At 45.9% G+C, this 14,113-nt stretch overlaps 1 protein-coding gene across 3 annotated transcripts in view; it reads left to right on the top strand.

The window, feature by feature from the left end:
• The window catches only part of usp6nl (USP6 N-terminal like), a 53,043-nt gene that overhangs the window by 23,141 nt on the left and 15,789 nt on the right, over positions 1 to 14,113 (top strand). Inside the window, exons 1-2 of one of the 3 annotated variants that reach the window (XM_086146540.1) lie at positions 4,077 to 4,339; positions 12,822 to 12,895. In XM_086146540.1, the coding sequence (XP_086002666.1) occupies positions 4,270 to 4,339; positions 12,822 to 12,895 (144 nt within the window). In that variant the 5' untranslated portion in view covers positions 4,077 to 4,269. Of the gene's footprint in view, positions 1 to 4,076; positions 4,340 to 8,503; positions 8,590 to 12,821; positions 12,896 to 14,113 lie in introns of those variants that run through there. The other 2 variants (XM_086146541.1, XM_086146542.1) reach the window with 2 other exon arrangements.

Genomic DNA, 14,113 nt, shown 5'->3' with positions numbered 1-14,113 from the left:
GATATTTATCAAAATATTATATAAATAATATAATATATAAACTATTGTCCATGAGAATTTTTTAAAATTTAATTTTATTTATCTTAATTTTTTAATTGATTTTTTTTTATTTTTTTTTAATTGATTTAATTTCAGCCTTCGGCTTCTGTCTTGAATTCATTTTTGGATTGCAAATGTCCACGTGCATCGCGGCGACTCCGTCGAGTGACGCGGACTTTGTCGCTGAGCGACCGCGGTTTCTGAGACTGTCACCGAGAGGTCCAGAAGCCTGAGGGTCACCGCATAGCAACCAAGGGTCGAGGCATAGCAACCGTCCAGCCGGGCCGTAATTGGACCTCCTTGATGTTTGTGCAGACACACACACACACACACACACACACACATGAATGCAACATCATACAGCTCTGCTCGTGTGTGTGTGTGTGTGTGTGTGTGTGTCAGTTATTTAGATTTACAGCGTGTGTGACGAGGGGAAAAAAAAGGATGCGTGTGTGTTGATATTGTCTCCATTAGTGTAAAGAATGACGCTTCCTGCTGGTTCACATCTGCTGCTGCAGCATGTCCTTGAACAGGTGATGTGTGTGTGTGTGTGTGTGTGTGTGTGTGTGTGTGTGTGTGTGTGTGTGTGTGTGTGACTGCCTGCACTCCACATGACGCTAAGCCCTAATGGCACTGTGTCCATCGTGCATGTTGGTGGTGTGTTTGGTGTTGCAGCTCAAGGTCACTGGCAGGTCGGCCTTCTTCTGGCTCCCCTGAAGGAAGAGGACATCAGTCACCGCCAGGGCTGATGGGAAAACTTGAGTGTGTTTGAGGGTGTGCGTGTGTGTGTATGTGTTTTCGTGGCTTTTTTTTTTTTTTTTTTTTTTTTTTTTTTTTTTTTTTATGACCAGATGTTATTCAAACTATCTTAATTGGTGGGAAAATAAATGTAATTAATTTCATTTATTTTATCATGTGATTTTTTTTTTTTTTAATTAATTTTTTTTTTTTAATTTTATTTATTTTTTTATTTTTTTCTCTTCAACGTATAAATATTTCCAGGTCAGATCACATCTGGTGTAAAAGCAGTCACTTTTTATTTGCGTGGTTATTCATTTATTTACTTATTTTTGCATTGAATGCAATTTTTGTTTTAAAAACGTTTGCTGCATTTTGATTGGATAAGCCCTTCTATTAGGACAAATTATCCCCCCCCCCCCTTTTTTTTTTTTTTTTTTTTTATTACCACTAGCTAGTTTTATTGTTCAAACTTTGGATTCCCCCAAGGAGGCAAGACTAAAAACTACCCCCCCGAGTCCATGAGTCCACATCTGGTTTCATGGACCATTGAAAGTCTCATTTACTTTTTTACTACCCCTCCTTCCCTCCTCGGGGTTTCACACCGACCTGCACTGAACTGCCCATTAATTTCTGCCTAAATACGCGTGAAGTGTAAAGACAGCGCCGCCGGGTCGGTCAGACGGAGGCGGAGTCTCAGACGCGCTTGGCGAGTCGAGGAACCGGAGGAGGACGGGAGGGCAAGAATGTCACGTAACACTTTTTTTTTTTTTTTTTTTTTTTTTTTTTTTTTTATACCAGGGAGCAGTTTTATGCATGAAACTATTTCTGCAGACCAGCTAGAAGTGTTGGGGTTCACGTGTTAAAAACTTTAGTCAGTTCACAGTATTTACTCTGAATACGACTAAACTTTATATTAGCCCCATAATTTTCCAGTATAATATCTTTAATATGGTGACCCTCAATTACTGCTTTTGTTCGTCAAGTTGCCTTTTATTTTTCTTTCAAAAAATTGCAAGTGCTTGTCTTTTACTGCAGTTTCTTTTGTCTGAAAGCGGCAAAGCGGTTTTGAGGGTTTCGTAGCTTCATTTGCTAGTTGTTGACAACAAATAATGCATAGCGGGCGCGGAGCTTGTGTTTCAGCTGTTGCGATGATTCCATAACTTTGCTAAGAATCTTGATATTTTCTTTAAAATGCAGCTTTCTTTCTGCTAGCGGTCTCCGATGCTCCGGCGACTTTTGTTTCAAGGGCTAGCTTGTGCTAGCTGATGTGTGAAATAGCGCGACAGTTAAGCGCGGCAATAAGGCGAAGGCACAAACACTTTTTCAAAATAAGAGCCAAAAGTTCCGATGAAAAAGTTATAATTTGCACCAAAACTATTTTCTTTGCTCAGCTGAAGCTTCCGCAGATTTCATAATTTTCTCTGTCGTTGTGAATCAACCGTCTCTGACGGGAGACGCTGTAAATCCAAGCTAACAGTTGCTCGAAAACGCAAGTTCCTCCAGGTTCTCTTTCTAAATATATTTAATCGAGAGTAGTATTTTTAACGTATAATAAATTAAATATGTCTTACTTTTAATGCGACCTTTGGTGCTGCTTTATATTGGACCGTTTCATAGATGCAATTTTATCATAACATATCAGATCCTAATGCAAATTCCTGGAATGCACGGTAATTATCACCTTTTTTTCCCTATTCGTCATCTTTCCCCTTACGGTGGTCGACGCGGATAAACTAGTCGGCTATCCGATAAAATTAATTTCTCCACCTTTACAATGGTGGAGCCGTGGTGACCCGTGAAATTTATCTTCAAAACTAGTATCTGTTTATGAAGAAACATCACAAGTATTTTAAAATCAGTTCCAAACTGATTTTTTTTCTTTTTTAACTTGAAATTGTCTGGGAGCCATATGCCGTCACCGGAAGAGCCACATATGGCTCACCTCTGTTGCGCCATGTTTTGGCGTCCCGTATTCCGCAGCTTTGGTTAACTTAACTTTTCAAAGTTAAACCCGAATGTAATCATTAGCTTTCGCACAAATCCGACATCCCGCAGTGAGACGACGTCGCAACGGTCGCCCGAGGTAACCGATAGAATGGCCTGGTTAAAGGATGCGAAGTAGAAGTTTGAAAAGCGTCTTCGTCCAAAGATAACTTTCCCAGGAGGGGAAAACACGTCGCTCCGTTTCCCGCTGCCAGGCAGGAAGTGGGACGGAGCGGATTTTCAAAATAAAACGGCGCCTCAGCCGCTCTCTGCTGATTATCCCGGTCCGTCAGGCACGTTCGAATCCAGAGGGAGATGAGCAGGCACGCTCACACACACACACACACACACATGCACACACTTGCTCCTGGGAATATCTTAAAATAACCGCTCCGCTAAATCCTGGACTGAATTTTGATCCTAGTTAAAATAAACTGAACTTTTTGGAGCGGTTCTGGACATCCCCCCCCCCCCCTGAAGTCGCGCCGTCATTTCTTTTCTGAATAAATCGTCTCCTCTGTTTCTGCCGATTGTTGGAATTAATAGAAAAAAAAAAAAAAGGGTTTCTCTCACATCGGAGGAGGCGGAGCCTCCGACAATGTGACCGACGACGTCCCGAGACAGTTTGAGAATGTGAGAGGGCGTAACCCCGGGATGACTGTCGCCACCAATGCTGCCGGGTACAAATCATCACACACACACACACACACACAAGCTCGCATCTCATCCACGCTCTCAGCTTCACAGTAAATGTACATGAGAACAAAAACGCCAGGGGGTGAGACAGGGGGATGAAGTGGTCCGAGGGCGGACGGATGGCCGAGACGGAAAGCGATACAACAAGAGGAGAAGAGAAGGAGGGAGGGAGCCGAGAATGGAAGGAGACGCTGCGGGTGAAAAGTGCTCATTAATTTGGATTTGAAGGGTGTGAGCAGAGAAAGAGAGAGAGAGTGTGTGTGAGAGAAGGGAGAGGGAGGAGCAGAAAAAGACACATCGGCGGTCAGACGTGCACAGATTGATCCAGGTGTTTTAGCTGCTGGAAGACGAGAAGGGAGAAACAATCCAGGAGCTGCTCTGCGTTTCCAGTGTGTGTTTGTGCGGAAGCTCCGGCTTAGTAACACACACATGCTCACGCCGCTGGCGCACACATGGTGAGCACGTTCAGCCGGCGCCCGCCGCTACTTTCGGCAGCTGCCAGTTGAGAGGAGTTGAGATTCGGCGGCGGTCTCCGGAGGGGCGGTCCGGTCCGCCCGGGTGGGGAGGGAAGGGGTGTCGACGCCGCCTCGCCTCCCGGAGGATGTTTGTCTGGACGCGTTAGAAGAGAAGAGGAGAAGCAGGAGGGATTTTTCTGCGATGCTGGACGCCGGGAGCCGGGGGCCGGATGCCGGGATGAGTCCCGGGGCGGCGGCGGCGGCGGCGGCTGGGCGGAGCCAGGCAGCGCGGGGTCAGGGGACAGGACGGGGCTCCCTCCGCCCGGCGGACCTTCCCGCCGCCCTCCTGTGAAGCATGCAGGTCCTGCAGATGGTCAAAGAGCTGGTGTCGCCGTCCAGACGCAGGGCAGGGTCCAGGTTCGGAGGTACGGCCGTCCGCTTTTCTACCGTTGCTTCGTCTCTCGGGGACGGTTGATTTACATCAAACACGGCTGAAAATCAAATGAAGCGTCCAGAGCCTTTGGTAAACTCCAAATCGAAGATGTTAGTCCGTCTCCTGCCGGGTGGAAATGAAACTCCCGCCGAGTCGGCGGTGCGTTTGTAGATTTCAAACTCTCGGGAGGCGGGGAGCAAAAGTTGGGTTCCTCCTGTGCCCGTTCGCGGATGTTTCATCCGTTCACCCACCTTTCCTGCGCTCGGGGTCGCACAGGTGCCGGAGTCCATCCATGTTGTCATCGGGCGAGAGGCGGGGGTTCACCGCGGTCCAATCACAGGGCAGCATGGAGAGAAGTGCAACCGTTCACTCATTCTGGGCATGTTTTGGGGCTTTCGGATGGAGAACATGGAGATTCCCAACATTGAACCTTCTGGAAGCGCTAAACTCCGCGCCACCGCACAGCGGCGCGTTAGCGAATCCCATGCCGGGGTGGAGCTTCGGTGTTGAAAAGGGGGCGGGGCTTATTCGGTTCTTATTTCGGATTTTTACCTCGAAATCCGAACATTTACGTCTCGTGTCAAACGCTCCCCTGTTCCCTTCCTTCATTCGCTCATTCCTTCACCTTAATCAAGCTAATCAATAACTCATTCACTTTCTCACCCGCCCGTTTTACTTCGACTTTTTTTCCAGCTGATCAATAACTCACTCACTTCCTGGAGTGGGCGGGGTCAAATCAGGAGGAGATGAATTTAAGAGAAAAAGAAAAAGTGAGCGAGTTAAATTGAAAATTTAAACTCCCGTTGTTTCAAATTGGAGGGGACTTTCCCTGGAATCTCGTGTGTGTGTGTGTGTGTGTGTGTGTGTGTGTGTGTACATGTGCGTGCACGTCCTGCAGCTGCATGTCTCTGGTGTCCAGTGAATAATGAAGCACGCCGCCAAGAGGTAAATGGAACACTCGGCGACCTCCGACCCAAACCCCGCCCCCACCCTTCATCCTGCTTCCTGATTGGCTCGGCCCGCTCATAACAGCCCTGAACCATGTCGGCCATGGCGTGACTTCGGCAATGTTTTTCCTTCTTTTTTTTTCTTTTTTTTTTTCTTTTTAATATCTGGTCCCCCACAGGCAGAAAGTCACAGCTTCTCGCTCGGCTGCTCCTCCAATCAAGAGCCCCTTTGAACGCCCGCCAGACAATTTGCATAAATCCTAATGAGGACCGCCGGGTTCTCCGGGACGTCCCCAGCCGACGTTCCCCGGAGCTGATCGATCAGCAGGTCTGAATATTTTTTTTTTTTCGTCGATCGCTGGCGCAGAGACAGACTTTATAAACCCCTCAACCCCCTTTTCGAGTTTGCCTCCCAGAGGTCGTGCGCGTCAGGGAACACCGACTCTCGATCCATCGGCTAATCGCTTTGCCAAGACGAACGACCGGCATATCGATCAACAGTATATATAGCGTCATTAAGTGTATAACAATAATTGATCATCTATAGACAATGTTGGAGGATGTGTGTGTGTGTGTTTAAAAGCACAAACACTTCATAACCAACGGCGACTGAGGATGTTGATGTCAACGTCCTTGCGATTTTGTTTTTTTTCCCCAGACTTTCTGCCCGCGTGTGTGTGTGTGTGTGTGTGTGTGTGTGTGTGTGTGCGGAAATGCACGTGCTGAATGTACATGCAATAATCTCTCTCAGATCTCTAGCATGTTATTTTGAAAGTGAAGACCTAAACAAGAAAAAAAAAGCCCTTATTTCCATATTCAGTTAGTGCAGCAGAAGCTTCAAACCGGAACGTACCATCTCCCGGATGCTAAGCGGGGGTCATCGTTGCCATTTATTTTTTCGGCGGGTACCCGCTGGTTAACCGGAGGAGGGCGGGGCGACCCATCGTCCAGCCCCCGCAGGGGGAAACAGTCCGCCGACTTCCACTGTAGCTTCCCGGCTAATTTCCGGTCCACCCCTCCCTCCCCCCCCGCCATCAGCCGCCATGGTACGGTCCAACCCCAACATCTGGGCTGCTCTCAGCCGCCTTTCCCCCACCATGAGGTATCGATCCTCTCCGTCCAACGCCTTAAATTATGAATCAAATAAGGCTTCGGAGCCCGTTACACATAATTAGCCAGTGCAGGCGGCGGGTCTGGAGGTGAGATGTGTGTGTTTGTGTGTGTTTCGGTCGCTTCAAGGCCCTCTACTCTGCAGAGTTGAAGATGTTAAATGTTTAATATTGTTCTTCGTAGAACGTGTTCTGCCTGCGAGCGAGGTAACGTGCACATGCACGTGCTCAGAACCAGGTCTTTCACAACCTTGGCCGGACTGCGGCATCCTTTATCCTGGCGTCCATCATCTCAACGCCTAACACTCGTGTTGAAGGAAACCAAATGCCGCCAAAAAACGACCAATCGCTGAGCTCAACCAATCGCAGCCCTCCAAAATTTTCGAATTCTTACCGACAGCAACGGTTGTCTTCCTGATTGAGATGGAGGAGGAGGAGAAGTTTGATGGTTTCCAGAAGAAAAAAAATGCTGCTAGGTGTTAGCATTCTATGCTATCTGGGTCTTATTATGCTAATGTATATACATACTTCTATATATGTACATACATGTGTGTGTATACAAGTATGTACAGCAGGAAGTGACTTTTCATGGGGGAGGAAGTGGAACAGGTCAGCGAGAGGAAGCGGGGGGGTTTCGCAATGATCGCCACGGCGACGGGCTCTCCCCTGTTCACTTTGAATTACATGACAGGGATGCATGTGTATTATTACAGTAAAGATATTTTGGTAAAGAAACAAGGTAGATGATGACTTTGAACTAATGTCCTTTGTGATAATAATTATAATTGTGAAAATAATCATAAATGACTAAATAATACTAACAATAATCATTTAAAAACATTAAAAATATAAGTATTTATTAAAAATATACAAACATGCATGACCACCAGACAGTCATCGTCTTTTAATATTTGAAAAAAAATTATCTAGATGAAAAAATAAATTAAAATATACATATTTTTTTATAGACTGGAGCCTTCAAGTTTTTATATTAAAAAAAACGAAGTCATGAGAATTTAAAAAAAAGAAACTTGTTACTTTAGAAAAAGAATTATAAATAAAGACCTTGGGGGTGACGGAGCTGGCACCAGTCTCGCCAGCTTTTTAAATAAACCTCCCTCCATCCCATAATTAGCTTCCCTCTTGCTCCTTTTACAACTTTTCCTCCATTTTTCTTTTTTTTTTTTTTCACGCCTCTCGACGTCTATTCGGAGCCGCCGCCGTCGTCACCACCCACCCGCCACCGCGTGCACCCCTGGCATCGCCACGGAAACAGGCGGGTGACAGAAACCACACGAGCGCCAAAAAGACGATAAAGCGATTAAACGTGCGCGCTCCCCACCCCGTCCGTATTCAGCTGTGTTAAATCCTATTAACTCGCTGCAGTGACCTTTGACCCACTGCCCCCAAGTGGGACTCATCTGCTGTCAAGGTCACTTTTAGGAAGTCTCTCACTCCCTCCACCTCACGTCACCATGGTAACGGAGTTTTTAATGGAGGCCGTTTGTCGTCTTTCACTCTGGAACATCTGGACGGAAAGAAGTCCGAGCTGTGTCTTATGGGATGTTTGGGGGGGGGGGGGGGGGGGGTCACCTCTCCATCTGTGACTTCAGAAACGTGATCCGGTCCAGACAGTCGGTTCGAAACGGTTCGGTCGCCCGCTACGGTTTCGGATTTCCCCAACGGTCCGATGAGATCCGTTGCTTAATGACTCCTTTTCAGGATCCAGCAATTAGTCTGGTCCCGGTTCTGCCTGGTCTCGGTTGCTTCCAGGGGTCACCTAGGGTGGGGGGCCAGGGGGGGGCCCCATCAGCTCGCCCGACCCGCCCCTCCTCCGGGACGGGATCTGGAACAGCCGCGTCCTCTGTTCCCCGCGGCCCGCCGGGAGCTGAATGGCCGCCGTTGTGGCGCCGCCGTGTTTGGGCGGGGGAATGTAGCGAGTGGGACCGGCTAATTCCTGGAGTCGGACCCTCCCGTCGGCGACGCGGCCGCGCGAACAAACGCCGGCATTGTGACCCCGCCGGGGCCCGTGATCTCACCGGCGGAGTTCCCTCCCTGGCGGCGAGCGGTGGTGGCGGCGGCGTGGAACGGCGACGGAACGGGAACCGCGCGCCGGACGGCGAAAGAACCGATGCGGGGCAGAGCTTGCCGGTGCGGCGAGGATTCGGCGGTCGCCTTGACAACAGGTACATCAGGGGTGTTTGTTTATTCTTGAAGCGGTGATGGCATGGTTTTAGAACCATGTTCTGGATTCGTTTTTTTCTGGTTCCTGGTTTCTGGAGGATTTGTAGCTCTTCTAACCAAGTCGGTGCGGATATTTATGATTTTATGAAATATTAATATAAGTTCCTAAATCATGTCACCCTGCCTCTGACTAGCATCTCGTTAGCAACCATATCAGTAGCATCCTAGGTCTCCATTTATTAGTGTCTTATTACATGTTTTTATTCCTAACTACCACAAATAGGATATTGTTGTTTGTGATTAATCCTTTGTTTCATAGTTTAAAATCAAAATACTGGCTTTTAGGCAGGATTTATGCAAGATATTAATCATGAAATGCTGGTTTGAGTCTTGCCCAGACTTGAGGGAAATCATTTTTCGGGATTCGAGGTCTCGCTGGGTCCGACAACCGATAACTCCTTTCGGAAGCCGTCAGGAGCGAAAAACCAGCGCCTCTGCAAGTTCTGGATCTTCTTCTTGGATCGGGAGTCGTCTCCGCTTCGGGAAGAAGTCCAACTTAGGGCGAAAACAAAGAATCGGTTACAGCAAATAACAGTGTGTGTGTGAAGCGTCTGCGGTTTGTTTCAAGCGGGTGACATCACTGCAAGTGTGTGTGGTTGTGTGTGTGTGCATCCCGGCCGCTCCACATTTAATTAGCACGTCCCGGATCAGTGTCACATCTTGTGGCGGGTTATTATCGGCGATAGCAGTCACCTCTCGCGGTTTCGGGTCTTCACGGTTTTGCGGCTCACGGCCTCTAAAAATCGCACGCCATCAGTGCAGTTTCCACAGGACGGGCGGCCAATCGGCAGCCTCTTTATCCGAGGCGGCCGACTCTGCGAGTAGCTCATGATACACTGCATGTGTGTGTGTGTGTGTGTGAAGAAACATGGTCCCTGACATGTGCAAGAACAAAAGAGGAGGAAACGAGTACCAACCACACTGTTATTACATGATTATAACCTCCGGTGTAGTGACACCTCTTCTCTGACAACGGCAGATCTGCACACACACACACACACACCTCGTCAAAACAAAAGGGTAATGAGGGGGCGAGTGTCCACTCCCGCCTCGATGAGGGTGAAGCACAAAGGCGTCATCCTCACAGAAGGTCCCGGAAGCGGGTGTCAGATTCATCGAATTCATTTTTCTATTATTATAATTTTCACGCGTTTCCTGCACGCATTCGCTCGCCCTCCCGTCGAGATTTTCCGACGAATCTACCATCGGGTTTTCATGTTTTTTTGTTTTTTTTTTAATCCATGCCGTGGAATAGAAGGCCGCGGCGCCGTCTTCCCCAACAGGAAGCGGCACGTCACTTCCTGGATGTTCCCCGCGCATGCAAGGATGCTAACTCCCGGGTGACCTGAACACAGCCTGAGTTGAAGGGCAGCGCGCGCGTGTGTGTGTGTGTGTGTGTGTGTGTCATTGGGGGGTCAACGTCCAGCTGGCCAGGCGGGGGACGGACAGGGACATTTCAGTCCCAGCAGGACGTTAGCAACGGACGTCAGTTCTCGGCTGGGGACGGAACGTCAGCTCGGAAGTAGGAGGGGGTTTCGGGGCGGCAACGAAACGAAGGACGAGCGAAAAAAAAATAATACAATCGGTCCTCAGGTCATGTTATCCCCAGCTGTCAATCATAAGGGATTTGAATTTTTTTTTTTTTTTTTTTTTCCCCTGACCGAGGTCAAGTTAAGAAATCTGAACCCTTTTCGAAAAGGAGGGAAAAAAAAACCTTCATCCTTTTGAATTTGTTTTATTTTCTTGGATCATTGAGCGGAGAAACTGGGCGAAGCGCGAACATCCTACAAGAAGAAGTTTAATATTTAAAGTAACGACGGTTCCAGCGTGGATTTAAATATCCGTGTGTGTGTGTGTGTGTGTGTGTGTGTTATATGTGCGTGAAAAGTCACTTTTTTTTTTTTTTGAGACAAATTACAATAATTTAGATCAGAAAACACAGTAATTAACAAGACCGTTAGCTCCAAATGTGCTCTGTGATTGGACGAAATGCTCGGCGGGTGAACAAACCAACGACCCCTCCCCGACACACACACACACACACACACACACACACACTAAAGCACACAATGTGGCTCTCCGAGCTGGAACAGGGGTCTGAATGCTAACGCCACCATAGAAAAGTCACATTAAAAAGGCACTTCCTGCCTTGTTTCTTCACTGCCGTCGCCATGGGAACCACAGGGGCCTCCCAGGCAGGGAGACCTAAGGAGAAGGGAAAAAGCATGGCGGGGGGGGTGTTACTGTATGTGTTTACTCGTTTGCATTGTGTCCTCTTTTTTGCGTGAGTGTGTGTGTGCGTCACTCATAAAACACGCCAGCATTCCTCAGGCCCAGAGACCAAGTTTTTTTTTTGTTTTTTTTTTACGGGCCATAGGATTAAGATATGTCAGCGAACCAAAAGCGGTTGGTGACCCGGCGGGAGAGTCGAGTTCAACGAACGACAGGGTCTGAAAGTTAAAAGATGTCGAGGAAGAGGAGGAGAGATTTGTATTTTGAAGTTTCACACCGGTTGTTTTGCAGTTAAACCGCTGCCAGCCCGGGTTTGCAGCAGTCTACGCTCATTTCTGGCAAACAACCATGAAATGACATAAAGACTTTTATTATTATACTTTTATTGTTATGCTTAAGCTGATTTATTGGCAAGGTTTTTATATATATATATATATATATATATACATATATATATATATATGTATATATACACACACATATGTATGTGTGTATATATATATACACACACATATGTATGTGTGTATATGTATATACATATATATATGTGTGTGTGTGTGTATATATATATATACATATATATACACACACACATACATATATGTGGAAAATGTGGAAAATTATGTCGAACTATAATGTGGAAAATTTCATTATATTTCTTCTTCCTCCTTTCTACTATTATCTATTACTGTTATGTTTTTACTTGAAACTCTGGCACAACAATTTCCTTCGGGATTAATAAAGTTGTTCTCATCTCATCATCATCTCATCTCAAAATTCAATTGAAATTAATAATAATGATGAAGACATGAGATGTCAGGTGTTTGAATACAAACCAGCTCACACACATTTACACACACACACCTTTTCATGTGTTATTACACTCGATTTGCTGGCTTTGCTACGCGCCTGTGTCGTAACAGGCGTGTGCACGTTCTGTCTTCTTCTTTCGGAGGCGCGCACACGCTAACACACGCATACACACACACACACACACACGCTTGAGTGTGTCATTGTGAGCTCAGCCTGGCAAACAAAGGCAGGGTTTTGTGTTTCGCCGCGAAGGAGCTGCTTTAACCGTCAGCGATGTCAGTGTGTGTGTGTGTGTGTGTGTGTTTGTGTGCGCACACCCTTCCCTACCTCCTTGAAGATGATTCGCTGCCTTGTTATGACACAGTAACAGTAATGAATGGAGTGTAATAACACATGAATAGGTTGAAGCAGGTTACCTCTGGAGACCCACAACTCTGTGTCGTCACAGGTTTTCAGGCTGAGGACGCTGGACTTTGCGTTTGAGGCGCCGGTTTGTTGAAACAGCAGCGAGAGAGCATGTTGAATGGAGCAGTCGATTGATTCATTGATTGTTGGAGTTCAGCAACATTGGGGAAAAAAATAAAAAAAAAATCATCTTAACTATTATAATTTTAATGCATAGAAAAAAAAAATTTTTTGGTTGATTTTTTTTTTTTTTTTTTTTTAATTTTTTAGTTAAAAAATTATTAATTTTTTTTATTTTATGAGTACAAAATTACTGGTTTATTAAAACAGCAGCTAGAAAGCAGGTTGAATGGAGCAGTTGATTGACTGATTTATTGTTGATGTAGAGCAATATTCCATCATTTAGGGGAAAAAAATGAATTCATAGAATTAAAATTGTATTTTTAGGGTTAAAATTTTCTAAAATTAAGAATAGTAATAAAACAATTTTATGATTTTATGCTGACATAATTACAAGTGTGTGAAACAGCAGCTTGAGAGCGTATTACATGGGTCAGTTGATCGATTGATTTATTGGTTGATGGTGTTGAGCAACACTGGAAAAAATAGTTTGTAATCTTTTTTTTTTTTTTTTGAAATAAAAAAAAACAATTCCATTTTTTTTCATTTTATTTTATATTTACATACTTTTATGCACTAACCTTCGTTCATCTCTTCCCCGCAGCGTCTGAGAGCGACCAGGATGCTGCGCTGAAACTGGACCAGGAGCGAGCAGACATTGTCGCCAAGTATGACAAGGTGCGGCACGACCTGCATATATATCTGTATGTGTGAGTGTGTGTGTGTGTGTGTGTGTGTGTGCATCTAAGTCTGCTACTGTGAATGTGTTTACTTGTATCTGTTGTGTGTGTGTTTGCAAATATGCATGCCTCAGCATGTTCTTGCATATATGTCTTTAAGTGTGCATGTGTTTCTGTGTGTGTGTGTATGTGTGTGTGTGTGTGTGTGTGTGTTAGTGTCTGCATGTGTACACGCAGTGAGTGAGAGGTCTCTCCTGCTGGCGGAGTTGATGGAGGTGTGTGTGTGTGTGTGTGGGAGTGGAGAAAAGATGTTCTGCCCGGTTGTCGAGGGTGGAGACCATTCAAACATCCACCTCTACGTCTGCCGGTCAGATAAACCCTCCGTCTCTAAGGCAACCTTTTCCACCCATGAGTGTGAGGCGTTTATTATGGTCTGCGTAGTGGCAACTCTTGTCGGTGTTTTATGAAAACGGTTCACAGCCAGCTGAGGCCACAGTTAGCATTAGCTACCACTTGCTGTGTTATAACATTAGCAAGTTGCTGTCTTTAGCTTTATGACTTTGCTTGTTCTTAGTGTTTTGCCTGCTTACCAGATACCTGCTTTGACTTTGTGCTAGCTGTGTGTTAGCATCTAACCTGAGGAAACCTGGGACACTTGCTTTGAATATGTGCCAGCTGTATGTTAGCATATTAACATGATAGCTGCTTTGACTTCATGGTAGCTGCTATGTGTTAGCGTTTTAATGGTTTACATGAGAGCTGCTTTGACTTTGTGAGTTACATGTCAGCATTTTAACTGTTTACCTGACACCTGCTTTAACTTCATGGTAGCTGTGTGTTAGCATTTTAACTGTTAGCCTGACACCTGCTTTAACTTCATGGTAGCTGTGTGTTAGCATTTTAACTGTTTACCTGACACCTGCCCTGACTTCATGCTAATTGTATGTTAGCCTTTTGTCTGTTTACCTGACACCCTCTATGACTTCATGCTAGCTGTGTGTTAGTATTATTTTACCTGTTAATCTGACATCTGCCCTAACTTCATGCTAATTGTACGTTAGCATTTTACCTGTTTACCTGACACCTGTTTTGACTTTGTGCTAGCTTCTTCCTAGCATTTTGTGGGACAAGTGCTTTGACTGCATGCCAGCTGACACATAGAAGTTTACCTAAAATCACCTGGAACACGTGTTTTGACTTCATGCTAGCTATGTGT

Source organism: Fistularia commersonii, chromosome 5 (genome assembly GCF_037954325.1).
Source record: "Fistularia commersonii isolate RoL2024-O1a breed Wild chromosome 5, RoL_Fcom_v1.0, whole genome shotgun sequence".
Classification (NCBI taxonomy): domain Eukaryota; kingdom Metazoa; phylum Chordata; class Actinopteri; order Syngnathiformes; family Fistulariidae; genus Fistularia; species Fistularia commersonii.
Note: the sequence above shows the minus strand (reverse complement) of the source record. Positions and strands in the feature narration are given on the sequence as shown.